This window comes from Synchiropus splendidus, chromosome 18, assembly GCF_027744825.2.
Source record: "Synchiropus splendidus isolate RoL2022-P1 chromosome 18, RoL_Sspl_1.0, whole genome shotgun sequence".
In the NCBI taxonomy this organism is placed as follows: Eukaryota; Metazoa; Chordata; class Actinopteri; order Syngnathiformes; family Callionymidae; genus Synchiropus; species Synchiropus splendidus.
Genome location: NC_071351.1, coordinates 1740743 through 1760438, shown reverse-complemented (window position 1 = coordinate 1760438; position 19696 = coordinate 1740743). Strand labels below are relative to the sequence as shown.

Sequence of the window (19696 nt, the reverse complement as noted above, 5' to 3'; positions counted from 1 at the left end):
TGTTTAAGAAACAGGCAGCATTTTTTATTTGACCGATTTTCTCTTATTGACAATGCGCTCTGGCTAAGCTTCAACATCATATATGTCACACTCTAAAATGTCTATATAAACGGAAATGCACTGAACAACAAGTTATTTTGTGGTGTGTTACTAAACAAATATTTGCATGTGCTTTTATTCCTGAGAGTGGGGTTTGTTGAGGGAGGAGGGTTTGTTTTGGAGTCATCAGAGCAGCCATGTTAAAGAGTGTCAGTCAGCCGTGACAACACATGACCTCAGGTATGCAGGGTCCTACAGAGCATTGGTCACGCTGGCTGCCCTCCCCCCATGTCAGTGCTGCTTAACCAATAAGATTTGAGCGTGTAGGAAAAGACAGGATTATTTGTAAACAGAAGAGAAGCGGCTTCTGGCAGTGTTTCTTGTGGAATTCAGACAGAAAGAAGAGGAGAAATGGAACACGTGAGTAGGTGAATGTTGTGGAAAGGAAGAGATGTGAGGGTTGTTGTGAAGGTCAGGGTAGGTGTCATGTGAGTGTTTGACCTCTAGATAAGTAACCGGTGCCAGAGTTAATTCCACTGAACAGGAAGTGAGAGTGAACATGGCACACAAAAACCTGCTGATTTCCTACACTGAAACATGAGAGCGTTGAATGCTTGAACTGGTTTCTGCTTGACCTCCAACAGGTTTCCCCTTAATTCTGTGCAGCGTGGCTTTCCCAACAAATGTGGGCCACTTCCTCCACACTCCCTTGTGTTTTGAGTGCACGCCAAGATGCCATCCATCATGAGCCTCAGCAGGAAGTACTCAAAAGTACAGCTGTGTGTGGACATCCACAAATATTCCCTGTCCTCATCGACGTCTGCGAGGAGATGTCCAATCAGAGCTTTAAAAACCTACCACGCTGAGGTTAAATCAGCGCGATTTCACTCCACTGACAGGAATTCATTTAAAGCTGAAGCGCCCATTGGGATTGTGGACGAAGCTGAGAGCAGTTTCCAGATAAGTCTCTTGAGAAGACGTCTTGGTCAGTCATTTACGCAACTGTCTGGACACATAAATTCCTATTTTAAGAGCAAAGATCTGATCAAGGCCGGCCCTCAGTTCGTCGGCAGAGCTATGAAACGTCAACAAACACATAGAAATATGAGAAAAGAAGCACAAAAGCATAAAAGTGTGGATGTAAAAGAAACAGCCAGCCCTCAACTATTTCACATCAGCACTCTGACAAGCAAATTTGGTGAAAGCTACAGCTACGTTTCCTCCCACATAAACTCAGCTTTCACTCATGGCTCGACCAAAGCACAGAACCAGAAGGAAATGGAGACAATATCTTCTGGCAGAAGGCAGAAGAGGAGATGTGAGTCAAGCAATTCTGTTGTGAAACCAGCAGAAACAAAAAGAGCCAAAGTTGACGTGAACATTGACCAGGCAAGGATGGAATCTAATCACTCTTCACTCAGCTGGGAGGAGAGCTATCAGTATTTGACAAGGCACATCAATAAGTACTTCAGAGCAAAGGCCCCTGATGGAGTCGGCGCTCGGAACGAGATTGAACCACTTCCCGCGGAACAAAACAGCGCTGCCAAAAGTCACTCTCAAGTTCAGAGAAACGAAGGCACGTCTCAAACAGGAACTCTTTTCCACAGTAGTCAGAATGCAACGCGCTTTGGGGAGAACCACCTCCAAATGTCGAGTCACATCAATCAATATTTTAAAGGCCGAAGTGGCTCAGATGAGAATGACCGTCTTGAAATGAAGATGGAAAATGCGTTGTCTGAGGCACGGAAACCGTCAAACGTGTCGCTTGTCGACTGTCTCCGCCGGCCCTCCAGAGCCATCCCTGTGCTCAGTCACTATCTGAACCTGGGTCCCTTCGCTGAAGCAAAACCTAACGCCAAGACGATGCTGGATAAAAAGGTGGGTTGACAATGAGGTGTCTCCGGATTTATTTCTGCATGAATAACATCCTGGTCTATTTCCAGCGAGGGCAAGCTGAGGATCTGCTCGTTGGTTTAGTCCACGCTCTCAGGTTTGCGCCGTCCTCAGACGCCGTTCTGAACTGTGTGGAGGCGCTGAATGAACAGCTCAGCCGCTACCCATCATGCAAAGCTTTAATGTGGCAGGTGAGTGGCAAATGAAGCCAGTTAACTGTGTGAAAGAACCATTATGGAAACATTTTTTTACAGGGCAAAAGTGCAGCTGTGCTGCTTAAAAGAAGACGAGACTTCAGAAACGACCCGACCGTTCAGAGTGCCATTAGAGAAACTCTAGCTCTCATGGGCTACGTGGATTCTGTCAAAGGCCACGGCATCAGAGTGCTCTCCATAGACGGGGGTGGTACCAGGTAACGGCTCGGATCTTCCATCACATTTGTCTACAAGGTGATACTTTAAACGCATCTATGGTGTTTCCTGCAGAGGTCTGGTGCCTCTTCAGGTGCTAAAGATTCTAGAAGCGGAAACAGGAAAGAAGATCCACCAGCTGTTTGACTACATCTGCGGCGTGAGCACAGGTGCTGAGCCTTTCTATCGAAGCAGACAAAAGCCTGGTTGACCACGTCTAGAATGTTTGCTCATTGAAGGTGCAGTCCTGGCCTTCATGCTGGGCCTGGCTCGCTTCTCTCTGGAGGAGTGCGCCGACATGTACAGACGCTTCGGCTCGGAGGTGTTTCGGCAAAACCGTTTGGTCGGCACCATGAAGATGGGATGGACCCACTCCTATTATAATTCTGAGACATGGGAGGCGATTCTACGGTTGGTGTTCTCAGAGACGTTTTGGTGGAAGTTAGAAATATATCTTCTCTCTCTAGGGAGAAGCTGGGCGAGAAAGTTCTCATTAAAACAGCGAGGGATGAGTTCAGTCCCAAGGTAAAGTGAATCTATATCTACAGTAATGCTGCGGGTCCAAATCCTCACGTTTTCCTCTTTGTATTTCAGGTGTCAGCTGTCAGCGCTGTGGTCAACTGGGGCTCCAGTCCCAAAGCTTTTGTTTTTTGCAACTACAATCACAAACCTGGATCCCTCAGTCGCTACGCAGGTGGTTGTGGTTATCCGATGTGGCAGGCAGTGCGAGCATCATCGGCCGCACCGGGCTACTTCCAGGAGTTCACGCTGCAGAGTGACATTCACCAGGTGAGACAATGAGCTTTTCACAACAAATGCATCGCAACAATAGAGGACACATGTCTCAGAATATTCAATTAGCTATGTTGCTGAATAATAATACAGTTTCTATGACTACTACTACTACTACTGTCCTTGCCTTATAAACCTTCCTTCTACTTGTAAGTCAAAGAGAATGCTTGTTAGAAACTGACATATCTCACTTGCAGAGCCAGAAGTGGGCGGAGCTACATGTTTTTATTTGGTAAATAAAACATATGCCTTCTTCTTGAGCTCATACATCACAGCTTGAATTAACTTTATATTCAGCAAAATGATGGTAAAGGGTTGGTCCAAAATGGCCACTCCCTGATAACAACACAGTTAGCATCCATGTTCGTTTCCACGTCGAGTGTCATCTCCATGTGTTGCATCTCTCTCTCATTCACCCCATGGCTCCGCCCACTTCCAGCTCGGTAACTAACTGAAAATGCACTTCTGCAGCGGTTGAATTGTCTTGGACAGTTTGTGATTGTAACTGATGAAATCCCCACTGAACAAACCTAATTCTTTTTCATGTGTAGGATGGTGGAATCATCATGAACAACCCCTGTGCATTGGCAGTCCACGAGAGTCGCCTTCTCTGGCCCAAACAACCCTTCCAATGTGTTCTGTCCCTCGGCACCGGCCGCTATGACAACGCCAAAAGAGGCTCCACCACCTCCACCAGCCTCAGAGCCAAAATCAGCAACCTGATCTGCAGCGCCACTGACACCGAAGGGGTCCACACGCTGCTGGACGACCTGCTGGCCCCAGACGTCTACTTTCGCTTCAATCCAATGCTGAAGGCTCAGGTTTCTCTGGATGAGAGCAGACCAGAAGTGCTGGAGCAGCTACAGAAGGACACCTACTGCTACCTGGAGAGGAACCGTCCCAAACTGGCCCGACTCTGTTTGGTGCTTGGTGCCGAGCGCTCAGCTGTGAGCAGAACCAGAGACTGGGTCAGTGAGAGAGCCTGGGAGATGAAGCAGAGATGGGTCTAGACAAGATATGAAAAAGCAATTGACCACTTTGGATGCACGGTGAAAATATTGTTCAGTGTTCTGTTAACTACATAGTTGCAGCTATGCAACATGATGAATGTATGAAAACACATGCAATGCACTATGACTTAATCGTATTTATTACCAAGGCATTGCTCAATGACCTCAACACATGTTGCACTTCTGCTGTCATGTGACTGCAATGTAAGGCCTGTCTTATCTATTTATTACACCTGTACTTTTGTTGATTCCTTTACAGTAATAAACCCACTTATTTATTGTATTCTTTTAATGTGTTGAAATGAACGTCATGGTCAGCTGATGAGAGGATATTTATCTGTAAGTGAGAGGTGGGCTGATGACATGAATGCGAGGGACTTAAATCTCCCCCATGTGTCTGGAAGCTCTGCCCTCCAGTCAACAATAGACTGACTTTGTTCTGGACAAGAATGCCTTGTGTGTGTGTGTGTGTGTGTGTGTGTGTGTTGGTGCCAGTCGCAGGGAAGCCACAATCCACAAACTAAAAACAGCCAAACATGACCACAAAATGAATTCTTCCTCCAATAGACCAGAACGACTCACAAATTCTGAACTACAAAAGACGTGTTGGTCGAATTTTCTGAGCTACACAGCCCGACCCACAACCGGGATGACGTTACATTCACGCATGGATTTCACAATGGATTTATTATTATAGGCCGGTGAGCAGGCGTGTGACTCAGTGAGACTATCCTGAGGGAGCACAAGAGCATGTTATCTCCTCTTGATCTCTCTCAGCTGCCAAGCAAAGATGAACAGGAGGCAGCAGCAGGAGAAGTTGCTGTGACAACACAGGATGCCAGTCGTAGCCTAAAGGTAAGAAAAACCCAGTTATTTTTAAGTCTCTCTTGTGACAATTATCTACACTCAGACAATTAAGCGGTTTAACTGAACTGAATTTAAGTGATGCTACTGAGTCCAGAGTTGTGGGAGAAGTCCACATGAGCAGCCATTACACTCGTGTTACACTTGCTAAGCTGCAGCTTACCTCACACATAGTACTGGCATAATTCTTTCCATCAGTTGTCAAAACTGTGGTGATAAGCCCATGATCCTAGATGAGTTGCTCTCCCCCTGTCACCATGACGTCAAAGTGTCATAGATACTGTAGGTGCTCTGATACAGAACAGGATGCCAGTGTGTGGGATCTTTCCCTCTCACGTACCTCACATCTGCTCTTACCCGAGACACACGTGCCAAAGGAGAATCTCAGCCATAGAGAGGGTGTGTTGTCGTCACTGAGCTGCCTCTGTGTGGCCCCTCACTGTGCAATCTGGTGCATGGCACTGATCGCAGATCTCCAGCTTTTTTCCAGGGCAGAAAGCTCATTCAGAGAGCCATGATGTTGCTTCGTGCGTGCAACCTGCCATGAAGTCATTGACACACATGGACATAGGCCAAGGGACACATATTTCAGGTTGAATGCTGTCGTGAATTATTGTATCTGGAACAGGCATGTTGCCTCAGTCAGCCTAAGTTTTTTTAGAAGAGAATTAGATTCTGTTTTTTCTGTTTTTAGAACAGAATCTAATTCTGTTCCCATGTGAGAATGAATGTCGGATAACCTGCAGAAGCCATATCATCGGAGGAGCTTGTTCCCTGCCCCTTTATGGACATGCACTGAGAATCATGAAAATAATATTTGTTTAACAGATCGCCTCACTTAGCTGCTCAAATAATGACTGAACAAGGACCAGCATTAATACTGTCGTTTTATTTTTAGACATTGTTGCTGTTGTGTGAATTCACGTGCCTTGTGAGCTGGCACATGCAAATCCATAAACAGAAAACAAAACATGGCATTCATTCACGACAGAACAACTCTTCAGTCAACAATAGAGCCTACACTTTGATTGACAAAAATGTGTACAGTAAAACTGATCATGGCTTTTTCTGTCCTCTTCCTTCATTCTCATGTAACTGTGAACTTACAGGAGCAACCAAGTGGTGTTCCTCGAAATGTTATGTCTGTCAATGGTGCGTTTGAGGAGCATTGTTCATAACTCTGAGAGCAGCGCGGTGGGTGAAGTGTAGGTGGGTGAATGAAGCTCATTCATTATTCAGGAGTTGGTCAGCTGCTGGATAAGTGGCAGCAGTGACACACAGAAACTATTGCTGTCATGGAGCAGCTGGCGGATTCTTCAACTAATATTTGAGGAAACTGAGATATTGGTATTCGTCATTACACACCAAATTATCGATGGACACAGGGGAGAGAAGGAGGAGCCATTCCTGATTCGACTTCACATAGCAGCGGTAGGTACAAAGAGCTTTTGAGCGGTAAGGAGCCTCTATTAATGAAAGTTACATTAATGTGTTGAAATTCAGGGACTACAGAATATAATCCACTGAATAAGGAAATGAGTCACACAAGGCATTTCAATGTGGATTTTAGAAAGAGCAACTCTTGGTTTGTACAGTTGAAACATTCTTGCTCTACTTGTTGTCAGTCAGAAAGCAGCATTCTCTAAATGCCAAGTTCAGCCATGAAACAACCCGAAGTAACAAAGTGGAAAAAACAACTGCTCTGTTTCAGAGTTGGTGACTAAACCTCCAGCTGGATTAAATGCGCTACAAAGATGGCCTCACTGGTGGAAGTAGCACTGCTGCTACTTCTCAGGCAGCATGTTTGGGCTTTAGACATTCCCCTGGAAGGTCTGTTGAAATTACTGAGAAGAATCCTGGATTGCTATTAGAAGCTATACGGCACTCTTTTTTCACGTTTACCTCACGCTTTTCCAGTCAGACAACCCCCTACTATCATCAAACAGTCAGTGATGGACCACATTGTTGACCCCAAAGACAACATGGTGATCGAATGTGAAGCGAAAGGAAACCCTCATCCCAGGTAACAAACCTGGAGCAGTCTGGTGTTGACGTTAAATGGCTAAACAAACCTTTCTTCAAGCTTCTCGTGGAGGCGGAACGGGAAGTATTACAACGTGGCCAGAGACTCTCAGGCATCCATGCGCAGACGCTCGGGCACGCTGGACATCTACGCCTGGAACAATCCAGAGCAGTATGAGGCTGAGTACCAGTGTATTGCCTCCAATGAGTACGGATCTGCTTACTCCCACAAGATCAGACTGAGACTTTACAGTGAGTGGACAGCAACAAGTATCAACAAGTTTCTCCACTTCAGTTTAAACCTGTACAGTGTTTTATGTCTTTATCTTTAGTCTATCCCTTCAGATGACTTTGTGTGTTTTCGTTATCCTTCTGAGCCGAACTTGTGTGCAGGAGCTCCGCTCTGGCCGAGGGACATCGTGGAGCCGGTGGTGATCAGTGCTGGTCTGCCCCTCGTCCTGTCCTGTGACCCTCCACCTGGACCACCCAAACCTGAAACCTACTGGATGTCCAGCTGTAAGACAATCACCTACCATCTTATTCGCTCCATGATTTATGACTCTCATGACTTTATCATCACACCAGGCTCGTACGCCAGACCCTTCAACTGGCCCATCCAGACAGCCTTTCCCACGATGTATGCTGTGCGGCAGGACCGCAGAGTATCCATGGGACTCAATGGAGACCTGTACTTCTCCAACGTCCTTTTAAATGACTCCTCTGTGGATTACTGCTGCAATGCTCGTTTCCCATACAAGAACGTCATTCAGCAGAAGATGCCTGTGGTTGTCAAGGTTCTGACGAGTAAGTACCGAGACCTTGCTCCTGGTTTCCGTTTTTCCATTGTCCTGTCAACTAAGAAATAAACAAGCTAACAAATAACATTACAGAGTTAGGCAAAGGTACAATGAACCTGGTGCTCTCATTTTAGTACCTCTTAAGTAGTCTAAACAAATGAAGTCCCGAATTTGTATTCAGCAGAGTCAAGTGCTGGTTGGGTACTTCAACGTTATCTATATATATATATATATATATATATATATATATATATATATATAATCAATAAATTAGATTCCAGATATATGTTTCAAAAAGCTGTTCACTTTTATTTTGGTCTTTGACAGAAGGATTGATGTCCCAGGGTCAAGGAGCTTTAACCTCCTGAGTTCAGAGAAGCTGTTTCTATTATTAACCCAAGGTTCCTCCAAAACATCAGGCAGCACTCACAAGCAAAGTGTGGAGGCTTTCCCTTTGAAGTGAATCATGTCAATCAATGTTTCTTTAGAAGCCCGTTTCATTCTTTATTACATGTGACAAACGTTTAGATGGAACGTTAACGTGTCCCACTAAGAAATGTGTTTTATACGCAGCTATTTTTCATTTCAGACCTAACTCAACTACATTCGCTTCAGCTTTTACTAACTCTGGTGAGTGTGTGCTCCTTCATCCCGACACCTTCAGGGTTTACCTGAGCGGCACCTATTCTGCTTTGGGGATCAATGTGGGTCTGTTGTCGGGATTGTGTTGCAGCTCGCACCGTGGCCGAGGCTGCCCCCACCTGGCTGTCCCCTACAGTGCCGTCTAGCAATGTGCTGGTTCTGCTGGGGGAGGAGCTCCTTCTTGAATGTATAGCTGCTGGAGTGTAAGCCACAAACACACTATAAATATTGTGGAGAAGTATGTTCTTACTTGGGTTTGTTCTTACCCACCATTCAGTCCAACACCACACATCACCTGGACCAAAGATGGGAACCGATTGGCAGTGACATCTCGGATGAAAGCAAAACACTTCAACAAGTTGATACAAATCCCAAAGGCGTCTTTTGAAGACGCGGGGGAATACATTTGCACCGCCACCAACAGGATCAGCTACATTACACACACCATAACCGTCAGGGTCAAAGGTGAGCTCATCCTTGTGCTCTTCCTTTCATCTGCTGATGCCAGTGTCTCTTGCAGCGGCTCCGTTCTGGCTGGAGAAACCATCAGATTTGGTTTTGGCGCCAGAAGAAAATGGCCGTCTGGTGTGCCGCACTGACGGATCCCCACGTCCCTCTGTTGACTGGTTTATCAACGGGGAACCAGTTGAATGTAGGCGTTTAAAGTCATTAAATGTGTGTGTAACGAAGGAAAAATGAGAATTTTTCTTCTCTCTAGCCGCGACACCGCAGCCCAACAGAAAAGTGTCCGGGGACACGCTCATCCTCAGCAGCGTGACGGCTGAAAACACAGCTGTCTATCAATGCAATGCATCAAACCAGTATGGATACTTGCTGGCCAATGCTTTCGTCAACGTGCTACGTACGTGTTCACACTCTTGACTCTTGATACTTGTTACCATATTAACACCAGGATATGTTCCAGATGCAACCCCTCGAATTCTGGGTCCCAAGAGTGACCTCATCAAAGCGATAGAAGGAAGCCGCACTTTGTTGGATTGCCCATACTTCGGCTCCCCGGTACCAGAGCTGCGCTGGTCAGTGTCAAATACCATCGAAGCATTTATCAGGTTTGTGCAAATGTGTGATCCGTGTTTATGTGTCGGAGGGTGCAGGTCAAAGTACGGGCAGGGGAACCTCGAAGGAAACCGCTTTAAGACGTATGATAACGGGACGTTGGAGATACGGCGGATACAGTTGGATGATCAAGGGACATATTTGTGTGTTGTCAGCAACATTGCAGGACGAGACGAGACTCAAGTTAGAATCGAGGTCAAAGGTGAGACTCTTCAAACATCATTGGATGAATTTCTGAGCAGACAAACAAACTGAGTTGCTCATTTCCCAAGAACTTGAAGCACTTTGATCCTCTATGACATGCGCTACAGGATCTTTCAGGATGACATTACTATTAATCTCATAAGCCTTGACCTTCCTGGTTTCTGTCAGAGCCCATTGTCCTTGTCACTAAGCCTCAGAGCATGAAAGTCATCCGTGGAAGTGATGTCCGTCTGGAGTGCGCGTCAACATCAGACATCAGCGTTCCAGTAACAACCACTTGGACGAAAGACAAGCGGCGTGTTACTCTTGGCTGGAGGTACGTTTCATGTCCATGAACTAGACGCACGTGTTTACAAACTCTTCCATCTTCAGGATCTCGCTCGATGAGTCGAACCTCATCATCACGAACGTAAACCGAGGCGACGAGGGGAAGTATGTTTGTACAATCAAGAATGAGTTGGAGGAGAAATGGGCCTGGGCACACCTGACGGTGATGGGTGAGTCAGACGAGTTCCAGTCTGTTTGTTGATCATGCTCATTGCCAATATCCACGGTGTCGTCCAGACTACCCAGATCCACCCACCAACCTGGAATTGTCCGATCCGTATGAACGCAGTGTGAGGCTAAGTTGGTCTCCAGGAAACAGCAACCACAACCCCATAACAGGTGGGATCAAGCTCAAGATAAATATTGATTGAAAACTGAGTGCGTAGAAGTGAACACATCCTGAAGTCCACTGTTACAACTGCTCTTCTCTCTTCTTAAGAATACTTAGTGCAGTACGACGACGACGACTGGCTGCCAGGCAAGTGGAAAAACCTGTCAACTTATCCGGGAAGCCTCAATTCAGTAGTTTTACATCTCTCACCTTTCACCTACTACGAGTTCAGAGTCATCGCAATTAATGAAATTGGCCCGAGTCGACCGAGTCGTCCCTCGAAGCGATTTCAGACTAGTGGTGCTCGTAAGTGGGGTGTTTTTTTTTCTGTTATGGATCTATATAGCCGGACTTGAAATCTTCCTCACCCGAACAGCTCCAGATGTCATCCCTCGGAATCTCAAAGGAGTTGGGACATGGAGGAACAACATGGAGATCAGCTGGGAGGTGAGACTGCTGATGCTTCACCACCACGATCGAGGATATATCAGCTTTGTCTCTGTTTCAGCCCCTGGCCTACAGGGAGTGGAACGGACCCCATCTGAAGTACTTGGTGTGGTGGAGGAGGCGAGACTCCAGGGAGGAGTGGAAGAACGCCACCACAAAATGGCTCAAATACTACATTTATGATGCCGATACCTTTACACCGTACGAAATTAAAGTCCAGGCTGTCAATGACTTTGGGCTGGGACCAGAGTCTCCCGTCGTCATTGGTTTCTCTGGGGAAGATCGTAAGTACCACCATGGTGAAATGACTCCATTTTTAAAAACAGCTGTCTTCTGTTGAGTTTTGTTTTTCTGACATTTTAGACATCCAAAAGATAGAGTCACAGTGTCAGGTTATTGAGTGACCGCTGTGCAGAAGAAAGTAGAACTTGTAACTCAGATACAAGCATTACAAAGGTCTTAAGCTTGATCTGAGGATGGATAAAATTGTTAATAAGGACATTTTAAATATCTGAATGTAAGGTGTACCAATAGAGCTCCGTGGAAGTGAGGGTGATTCATGTAAAGGGTGAAAGACAATTTCATTACTATCGATAGTCCATAGTCCAATACCATAGTACAGGTTTCAAAATGCACTTCAATATTTCAAGCGATCCAATTTCTTTCCGAAGGTCCCGTCACCGCGCCCCTTAATTTGCGAGTGTCTGACATCCAGAGCACCCAGGTGACGGTTCACTGGGATCCAGTCACGCGCACCTCCATCATGGGAGAACTAAAGCAGTACAAGGTGAGCAATTTATAACACGTGCCAAAGGTGACTCACGAACTAGAGCCATGTATGAAACGTGTTCTATACTCCGATGGCTAGGTTTACTACTGGAGAGACAGCAGTCAGTTGCGGTGGCTGAGAGTCAACAGGGGCATGAAGTCGAAAGCATTTACAGACGACAGCCCTGAACCTTCTGGAACAGTCACCGAGCTCATCCCATACAGCAACTACAAGATGTACATCGTGGTGACCAACAGCCGCTTTGAAGGGCCACCCAGTAACTCCATACACTTTTCAACACCTGAAGGAGGTAAGATGTCTTTCACTGGTGAAATTTGATATGTATACATGGTGTTTGTTTTTTTCCCTGTAGTGCCATCCGCACCAAAATCCTTCAGAATCCAACAGAGACATTTGGACACCATCTATGTGGACTGGGACCTACCCGCAGAACCAAATGGAATTATCACTGGATACTCGCTCAAGTACCAAACAGGTGCAGTCAGGATATTGAAAGACTTAAATTGCTACACAGACAACAAAACTTGCTGGACCGGATCTTCCTGTACTTATGGCATTCAGTCAAATGGCCATTAAACACATTTTTCTCTGAGGTAATCACACACTGGTTAAGAGCAAAAAAAGACGTGGCCAATGATTGTGTCCACACAGTAAACACCACCAGAGGAGAAGAGCTGCGAGAGGAAGAGTTTCCGCCCAACGTCACAAGCTTCTCCTTGCAGCGATTCGACCGCTACACCAGATACAGATTCTCGGTGGCAGCCCGGACCCGGATTGGGATCGGAGAATGGCACACAGAGGAGTCGCCACACTACACAACTGAAAGTAATGTCCGATCACAGTCCAGGCGAAAACGCAGATGGACATAGAGCACATGTCATGTTTTAACATTTGTGTAAACAGTCTACGCCCAGGACCAGGTGGACGTCACCACGCAGGGCTGGTTCATCGGGATCATGTGCGCTGTGGCTCTCCTCGTGCTCATCCTGCTCATAGTCTGCTTCATTAAGAGGAGTCGAGGGGGGAAATACCCAGGTCACGTCACCACCCTTACGTCCATGTTCTACTCATCCAGTACTTACTTTACTTTTTATTACAGTTCGAGAGAAAAAAGACATTTCGCTGGAGCCAATGGATGAAAAGGATCATGAAGGATCATTTGACTATCGGTAAAAACAAAGCATAAACCAAGGCGTGTGTACAGTCGACTGATAAAGTCAGCAGAGAGCGAGGACCATTGGAAGAGAATTAGGAGAACTACTGGGACAATGAATAGGGGGTATTGATTGGTGGAGCAACTCCACGTCACAATGTTAATGAAGAAATATTTATCATGATGAGGATGGAAGTTTGAAGAAGAGAAACATAAGTGGAATCTCATGAAACTAAATTAAACTAAAACTGAAAGATGATCAATATGGCGGATCAAATTGCACACTCAGACAAGTCAAGTCAGATTGTTTGAACAGTGATTGATTTCTCCTCCTGAAATACGATTAACACTATTTTTCTGTATCATCCCAAACCCCCAACCCATTTTTGGCTCTGACCCAGCTCCTTTGAAAGGTACGATTCCCTGGCATAGACTCCATATTTTCATTTTGGGGACCCAAAATATATCTCACATGAAAGACAACCAGAAAAGAGCAGTATTTCAAACTGGGCTCATGTGCTGCGACAGCCGAACAATCTGGTGGGGCAGACTGGGAATCTACTGTAGGTGGTGCTCTGGGCTTCACAATTCACAATTACAAAAACAGCATATCCACATGATATGATGGTCCATGACTTCATTTTTTAAATACAGTGCTTTCTATTCTACTTGTCTTTTCCAGGATTTCACGTATTTCTGCGCTACCTTTCCCCCGAAGGTACACTCTCATCACACTCAGTTAATATAAACTCGTATTCAATTTGGAATCTGTCATTGTAGGGAGCAGGAGAAGGGGCTCCAAAGAAGCCCTCCACCCATGAAAGCAATGATCATCGACCCGGACTCGGACAGCGATGACAGTCTGGTCGACTACGGAGACGGAGCAGAAATTGTTTTCGACGAGGACGGCTCTTTCATCGGCCAGTACAGAGGAACCAGGCGGGACATTAGGGACTTGGACTTCGGTGCAGGTCTTGACCTTCATGCGCCGATAAGCACTATCTACTCGCTTGCCTGAAAAGGTCCATCTTTGCTCCATTTTCAAAAGAACTTTTCAGATGAGTTGGCATTTTTGTGACCTGTAAATACTGTTTTTGTGAGTAGAGATGAATGATGATCGATGGCTGCAAATAAAGTGATATATGGTTGAATCGGTTTATCACGTTGATAAAAGCAGAGAAGTCTACCTGTCTGTCTGATTAACACTAAGATCGATCACCTTGCTCAGAGATCCCGCCTCACCCCCATAATCTGTCCACGTAACCAGCTCCATACATAACAGAAGAATTTAAGAAACTCAGATCCTGTTGTTAAATGTGTATCATCGCTAAATGTGAATAAAGTGTTACGTTTTACGCTTGTGTTGTTTCTGTCTCCTAAACAGCTCAATAATATCTGCAAAAAAGGGGGGATGGGAGGAGTGGTAAATATTATCTCTCTCTCTCTCTCTTGTGCATACAGACGAAAATCAATACAGACATTTGTGCTGGACGTGAGCGTTGGATTATTGAAAGAATTGAAAGCTGTAAATCAGGAGAGTGGAACCAACTATTTTTGACAACTGAAGATTTTTTTAAACGACAGAGAATGAACTTCATTAAAAGGGATCTGAAGATTATTGGTTTCACTCTAATTGACTAGATGTGTGCTCAAAGCTGTACACGACGCTGTACACTGTATCACTGTCTGGTATTCCTTCTGTCATTTGGATCATTTAGCAACAAATAAAAACACAAAACAGGAGTCTTCATCAAATTTTGTTGAAATCCATTGACTGGACTGGGACAGTCGGGTTCCTGTTAATGATTTCCAGGGTCCATGTTCCCTAAATATAAAAGGAACAGCAGTCCTTGCTCAGCTGTTTGAAGCTGACCTTCAACAGCAACCATGAGCAGGATAATTCTCATCGCAGGTAGGATCCCAGCGTGACTAAATATACAGTCGTACATACCAGTTCATGCATCTATCTCCATCTTTCAAGGTCTTTGTCTCTTCATGAACAGTATGGGTGAGTTTGAAATCAAACACTTCCTCAGATCTAACTATCGTCTACATAAGGCTCAGCTCCCTCCATTTTCAGTGTCATCCACCAGACTTGTTTGTTACTTCACCAACTGGTCCCAGTATCGACCTGGTGTTGGGAAGTTCATGCCACAGGATGTCGATCCAAATCTGTGCACACATCTCATCTACGCGTTTGCTTTCATCAACGACGTGAATCAGCTGGTGACTGTAGAATGGAATGACGAGGAGCTCTATAAAGCCTTCAATGGACTGAAACAGAGGTATTTCTACCTTCCACGTGACGTGATGTTATTTTTGCAGGTGCGACAGTATTGCAACAGAAAATATCATTCTATAAATGATGATATATATTTCAACCGAACAATAAAGCTGCACCCTAAACCCACCCCCTGTTAGTAACGCCACCGTGGGAAGCAGTTAGTCTTTCTGCACTTCGATTGCTAACAGTTGTCAGCTGTCTGATTCCACGTTAAGGAATCTGGGGCTGGCTTTGTAGAAATGAAAACAATCTAAAGAACACGTAGCACTAAAATGTCTGGTGCGCATGCTTTGCTGGAAGAATATAAATCATTGAAGAATGCAGACCGAGGTGACAATTTTCTCGCTCTGGGCTGTCAGGAACCTGAATATGTTTCAATGCACAGTGCAAAGATCCATCCACAAGTAATTCTCCGGTCAAGCCATTGCATGACATGATATCGCTGCATTGTTTGCGCAGAAATCCAAATCTTAAAACGCTGCTAGCAGTTGGAGGCTGGACGTTTGGCAGTCAGAAGTGAGTAGCGAGAAGAGTTTTAAACCACCTTCAAAAATGAGACTCACTTGATGCTAAACTCTCATCAGATTCACCGCAATGGTGTCGACACAAGCGAACAGGAAAACATTCATTCAATCAACGATTACATTTCTGAGGGATAAAGGTTTTGATGGTCTCGATCTGGACTGGGAGTACCCTGGCGCAAGAGGTAGTCCTCTGGAGGACAAACAGCGATTCACTCTTTTATGCAAGGTGCGACCTGTCACATGAAGAACACAGTAACTGGCATACTTAAATGACAATACAACTACACAAGTGTCTTTGGTACTTTTGCCACAGGAGCTTTTGGAGGCTTACGACGCAGAAGGAAAAGCAACCGGTCGACCAAGACTACTCCTGTCTGCAGCTGTTGCTGCTGGGAAAGGAACCATTGATGCTGGTTATGAAGTCGCAGAGATAGCAAAGTGAGTTCAAACTTCATCACCTTATCAAAGATGGTTTATTTTAACGTGTTTGTCAGGTACCTGGACTTCATAAATGTGATGACTTATGACTTCCATGGCACATGGGAGAGTGTGACGGGACATAACAGCCCTCTTTACCGAGGGGCTGCTGACGTTGGAGACCACGTATACCTGAATACTGTGAGTGTTGTCGTCATCAGTACAAAGCCAGCTGTAAAATGACATAGAAATATAAATAATCTTATATATTGTAGTGCGGAGTTTGAACAGGAGTTCCTCAACACCAGACAGTCATTTGGGCGACCCACTTTATTTGTCGGGCGCAGTCGTGTGTGATTATTTATTTGACATAATGTAATATGCACCAGTATTTATTTTGATGGGAAAAAAAGAGAGTCAAAAAACAGCACTACCTCATTAAATTGTGGGATGAATTTGGCAAAAGAGAAGTAGCTTTTCCCTCAAATAGTTTCACATTCCATTTTACGCACTAGTGGAATAGAACAGCAAGCTAATTTTGGTTTGCATTTCTAATATCGCTTTTCAAGGACTTTGCGATGAGCTACTGGCGAGACAAGGGAACACCTGTGGAGAAGCTCAACATGGGCTTCGCTACATACGGAAGAACGTTTACGCTCTCCACTCAGTCCAGTGCTGTTGGCGCGCCAGCTAGTGGTCCTGCTGCTGCAGGAGGTTTCACCAGAGAGGCAGGATTCTGGTCCTACTATGAGGTGACGGACTCTGTCTGTCAAACTCATTGAGCAGTTTGATGGAATTTTTTTTGTTGTTGTCCAGGTATGTTCCTTTCTACAAGGAGCCACAGTCACGATGACCGATGACCAGAAAGTTCCGTACGCAACGAAACAAAATCAATGGGTCGGCTACGATAACAAAGAAAGCTTTGAGACGAAGGTCACTCTCCACTTCACCCAAGGAGGCCCATTTTCATGGTTTTAACTGACGTCGGTTTATCTTTAGGTTTGCTACATGAAAGAGAAGCGATTTGGAGGTGCCTTCATCTGGGCTTTAGACCTGGATGACTTTAAAGGCAAGTTCTGCAGCCAGGGAGACTTCGCGCTCATCAAATATTTGAAAACTCTTCTGGCATCAGGTAAAGTCGAAAGCACCTCAGAGATTGCGTGAGTTCTAATGTTCACTTGAAAGTGACTTCTTCTGCTTCAGATCTTCCTACTTGCCCCTCCTTGCCATCCCAGCAACCTCCACTGGCTCCAGTGACTCCCTCCACGAACAGCAACTCGCCTCAGCCCAGTCGTCCCACGAATGCTCCTCCCACTCCAGTGACCCCCGATGACAACTTCTGTGCGAAAAAAGTCGGAGGAGTTTATGCTAAACCTGGTGATCCAGGTTCTTTTTACAACTGTGCCAACGGCGTCACCTGGGTCCAACACTGCCCCGCTAATTTGCACTTCAAGGACAGTTGCAAGTGTTGTGACTGGCCAAACTAGCCTGCAAAATGTATTAGGCTGGTTTACCATGTTAGAAAGAAAACACTTTCACACTGGATGACCGACACAGTTGAATAAAGATCTATATCAGTAAAAAATGTTAGTAAACAGTACACGTTTTTCATCACAGTGTTTTCAGTTTACAAAACACACATGTACATGTAGCATGGTTCTGAAAGGCAAAATGACAGCCAGGGTCTGAGAGGGATGTTGAACATCATTCCTCAAAACACTTTTAGGTGTCAATAGAGAAGCCACACCCCAATAAAGCATCAGCACGTGAATCTGGGACACTCTAATCATGTTTTAGAACCTGAATTTCACTTGTAAAGTCAGCCTTGATGTCAACAATCTTTCCAGTCGCTACTCTGAGCACTGGCTTTTTGCTCAGCTCAACCTCCACCAGGACATTCATGTCCTCAAGGTCAAAGTCTATGCTCAAGGTTTCCAAGTCTTTACCTATACATACAATCTGTGGTCACGGACTGGACTTTGTTGTGTGGCTGTTGTGCTTTTGTTGTCGTCGCTTTAAAAATACTACGTAACCTTCAATAATTGAAGCTGCGGGTGTGCCTCCTGTGAAAATACGCCCCTGAACCAGCTTCTCAATGAGTTCGCACTAAATTACACTGCACCGGCGGAATGTCACAAACCACACCCAGGGAAAGTAACTAGGTACTGATTATTTTGAGTGCGTCATGACAGTGCATACAGTTACAGTACTATTTGGTTCTGGGCAGAGTCAACCAAGGAAACCTTTGCTGCACTTCCTGCAACTCAACACAGAAAGTTTTGAACACGTTCCTCCTTTCACGTTCATTCATGTTTTCCATTTGAACAATGGTACCATTAGGCTCATTCAAGCTCTGAAATCGAAGTGACCACATGAGGAATCGGGAGAAGACGGAAACGACTTAAAGTCTATTGGCAAATAACTAAGGTGGAGTATCTATTGGCAAAAAGAAGATTAGATTGGGCACAAAGGCGTGGTAAGAGCTGGTATAACTACGCTGTGACAAATGGACAAACCTACTCTCTCTGTAGACGTAACTGAGTATGAGTGTGATGCAAAAATGACTGTTTCATTCCCCCCAAAAAGTAGCGTCAGTCAGTTCATAAAGCCACGTTCAAATGGAAAAAGAAGCAACACACTTCTATACCTTAAAGAAAAAAACTTTTTGAAAGAAAGTGACAAGTATACTTCTTACAATCAGCTTAAAAATACATAAATGAAGAAATAAAACTTGCTTTTGGAATTCCAGGGTCAGTTGAGATGGATACTAAACTGTGGTTTGTGCTTGAAAAAATGGATTCACCATCTCCTGTGGTATGAGTCGATGGCTGAGAACCTTTGCACAAAAACAGCCTTCCACACATCGGAATTTTCTTCAGAATGTGACTTTTTGGCCCCTTGCGTGACACTGCAGTCTCTCAGCAAGCATTCCTTCTTGTTTCCTTTCACTCAGTGTTGTGTGACATCACTATAACACACTCCATAAAGAAATCCCTCGGTGTCACTGGAGTTAGTCCTCATAATTATCAAACAGGAATGACACTTTTCCAGGCTTTATTTGGACAAACAAAAAACCAAATGTGATGCGCTTACGGTGATTGGCTGGTTGTAATTCATCGACTACAGTGACAACTTCTTTAATTTGTAATTCGTCATCTGCTTTCAAAAGGGCGCGCAGACCATCCAAGAGCAATTAATTAAACTGGAAAGACGACACTGTACAGAGTACTTTTGCTGCTACGATTGTGGCCTAATGACATGCTACACCCTGAACATTCTCTCACTTAAAACACAGCAGAACTGGATATGCATCAGTCGCGCTCGCAAGACGGAGCATCACACAACACTGTAAGTATATATTTTTCAGCCTTTTCTCAAGTTAATATCTGATATCAGCCCATCATTTCCAACCAACTTCATGAAGCTAACTGCGACTTTAGAATTCATCACTATCAGTTGGAGTGATTTATCGTCTAACTAAAGTGGTTTCTGGTTTGATGTTTTCAAACTAGTTTATACCTCTCACCTAGAATGTGCCGTACATTCTTGGCATATTAAAATGATGTGGTGTGAGAAGATTGTTTTTTTTTTCTTTCAGTGACTCTCAACAAGACCAATCCTGACAAATTCCACCTGACAAAAACCGGACTGTGAGTGATCCTGAAATCTCTTC

At 44.9% G+C, this 19696-nt stretch overlaps 3 protein-coding genes across 4 annotated transcripts; all 3 read left to right on the top strand.

The window, feature by feature from the left end:
• The first annotated feature begins 254 nt into the window (after window positions 1-254).
• Window positions 255-4409, top strand: LOC128749654 (calcium-independent phospholipase A2-gamma-like). Of its 2 annotated transcripts, none has more exons than XM_053849481.1 (9): window positions 255-459; window positions 706-1917; window positions 1983-2123; window positions 2187-2344; window positions 2418-2512; window positions 2582-2753; window positions 2810-2867; window positions 2937-3131; window positions 3686-4409. In XM_053849481.1, the coding sequence occupies exons 2-9, from the start codon at window positions 772-774 to the stop codon at window positions 4142-4144; spliced, it is 2424 nt and encodes an 807-aa protein (XP_053705456.1). In that variant the 5' UTR covers window positions 255-459; window positions 706-771; the 3' UTR covers window positions 4145-4409. The 2 variants fall into 2 exon arrangements, with proteins under 2 accessions (XP_053705456.1, XP_053705455.1); XM_053849480.1 differs by having other exon boundaries at window positions 684-1917.
• A 261-nt stretch (window positions 4410-4670) lies between these two features.
• Window positions 4671-14338, top strand: nfascb (neurofascin homolog (chicken) b). Its single transcript, XM_053849471.1, has 26 exons — window positions 4671-4999; window positions 6720-6838; window positions 6926-7031; window positions 7092-7282; window positions 7424-7546; window positions 7616-7834; window positions 8561-8672; window positions 8747-8934; window positions 8990-9121; window positions 9188-9331; window positions 9395-9506; window positions 9585-9748; window positions 9919-10066; window positions 10123-10247; window positions 10315-10416; window positions 10517-10714; window positions 10785-10855; window positions 10917-11139; window positions 11527-11642; window positions 11724-11934; window positions 11998-12120; window positions 12297-12470; window positions 12549-12680; window positions 12745-12814; window positions 13481-13516; window positions 13579-14338. The coding sequence occupies exons 2-26, from the start codon at window positions 6763-6765 to the stop codon at window positions 13814-13816; spliced, it is 3534 nt and encodes a 1177-aa protein (XP_053705446.1). The 5' UTR covers window positions 4671-4999; window positions 6720-6762; the 3' UTR covers window positions 13817-14338.
• Window positions 14339-14587: 249 nt separating this feature from the next.
• LOC128749662 (acidic mammalian chitinase-like) lies at window positions 14588-17608 on the top strand. Its single transcript, XM_053849495.1, has 11 exons — window positions 14588-14710; window positions 14780-14806; window positions 14879-15083; window positions 15542-15598; window positions 15667-15832; window positions 15920-16044; window positions 16101-16224; window positions 16593-16775; window positions 16840-16956; window positions 17023-17155; window positions 17227-17608. The coding sequence occupies exons 1-11, from the start codon at window positions 14686-14688 to the stop codon at window positions 17508-17510; spliced, it is 1446 nt and encodes a 481-aa protein (XP_053705470.1). The 5' UTR covers window positions 14588-14685; the 3' UTR covers window positions 17511-17608.
• The last annotated feature ends 2088 nt before the right edge of the window (window positions 17609-19696 follow it).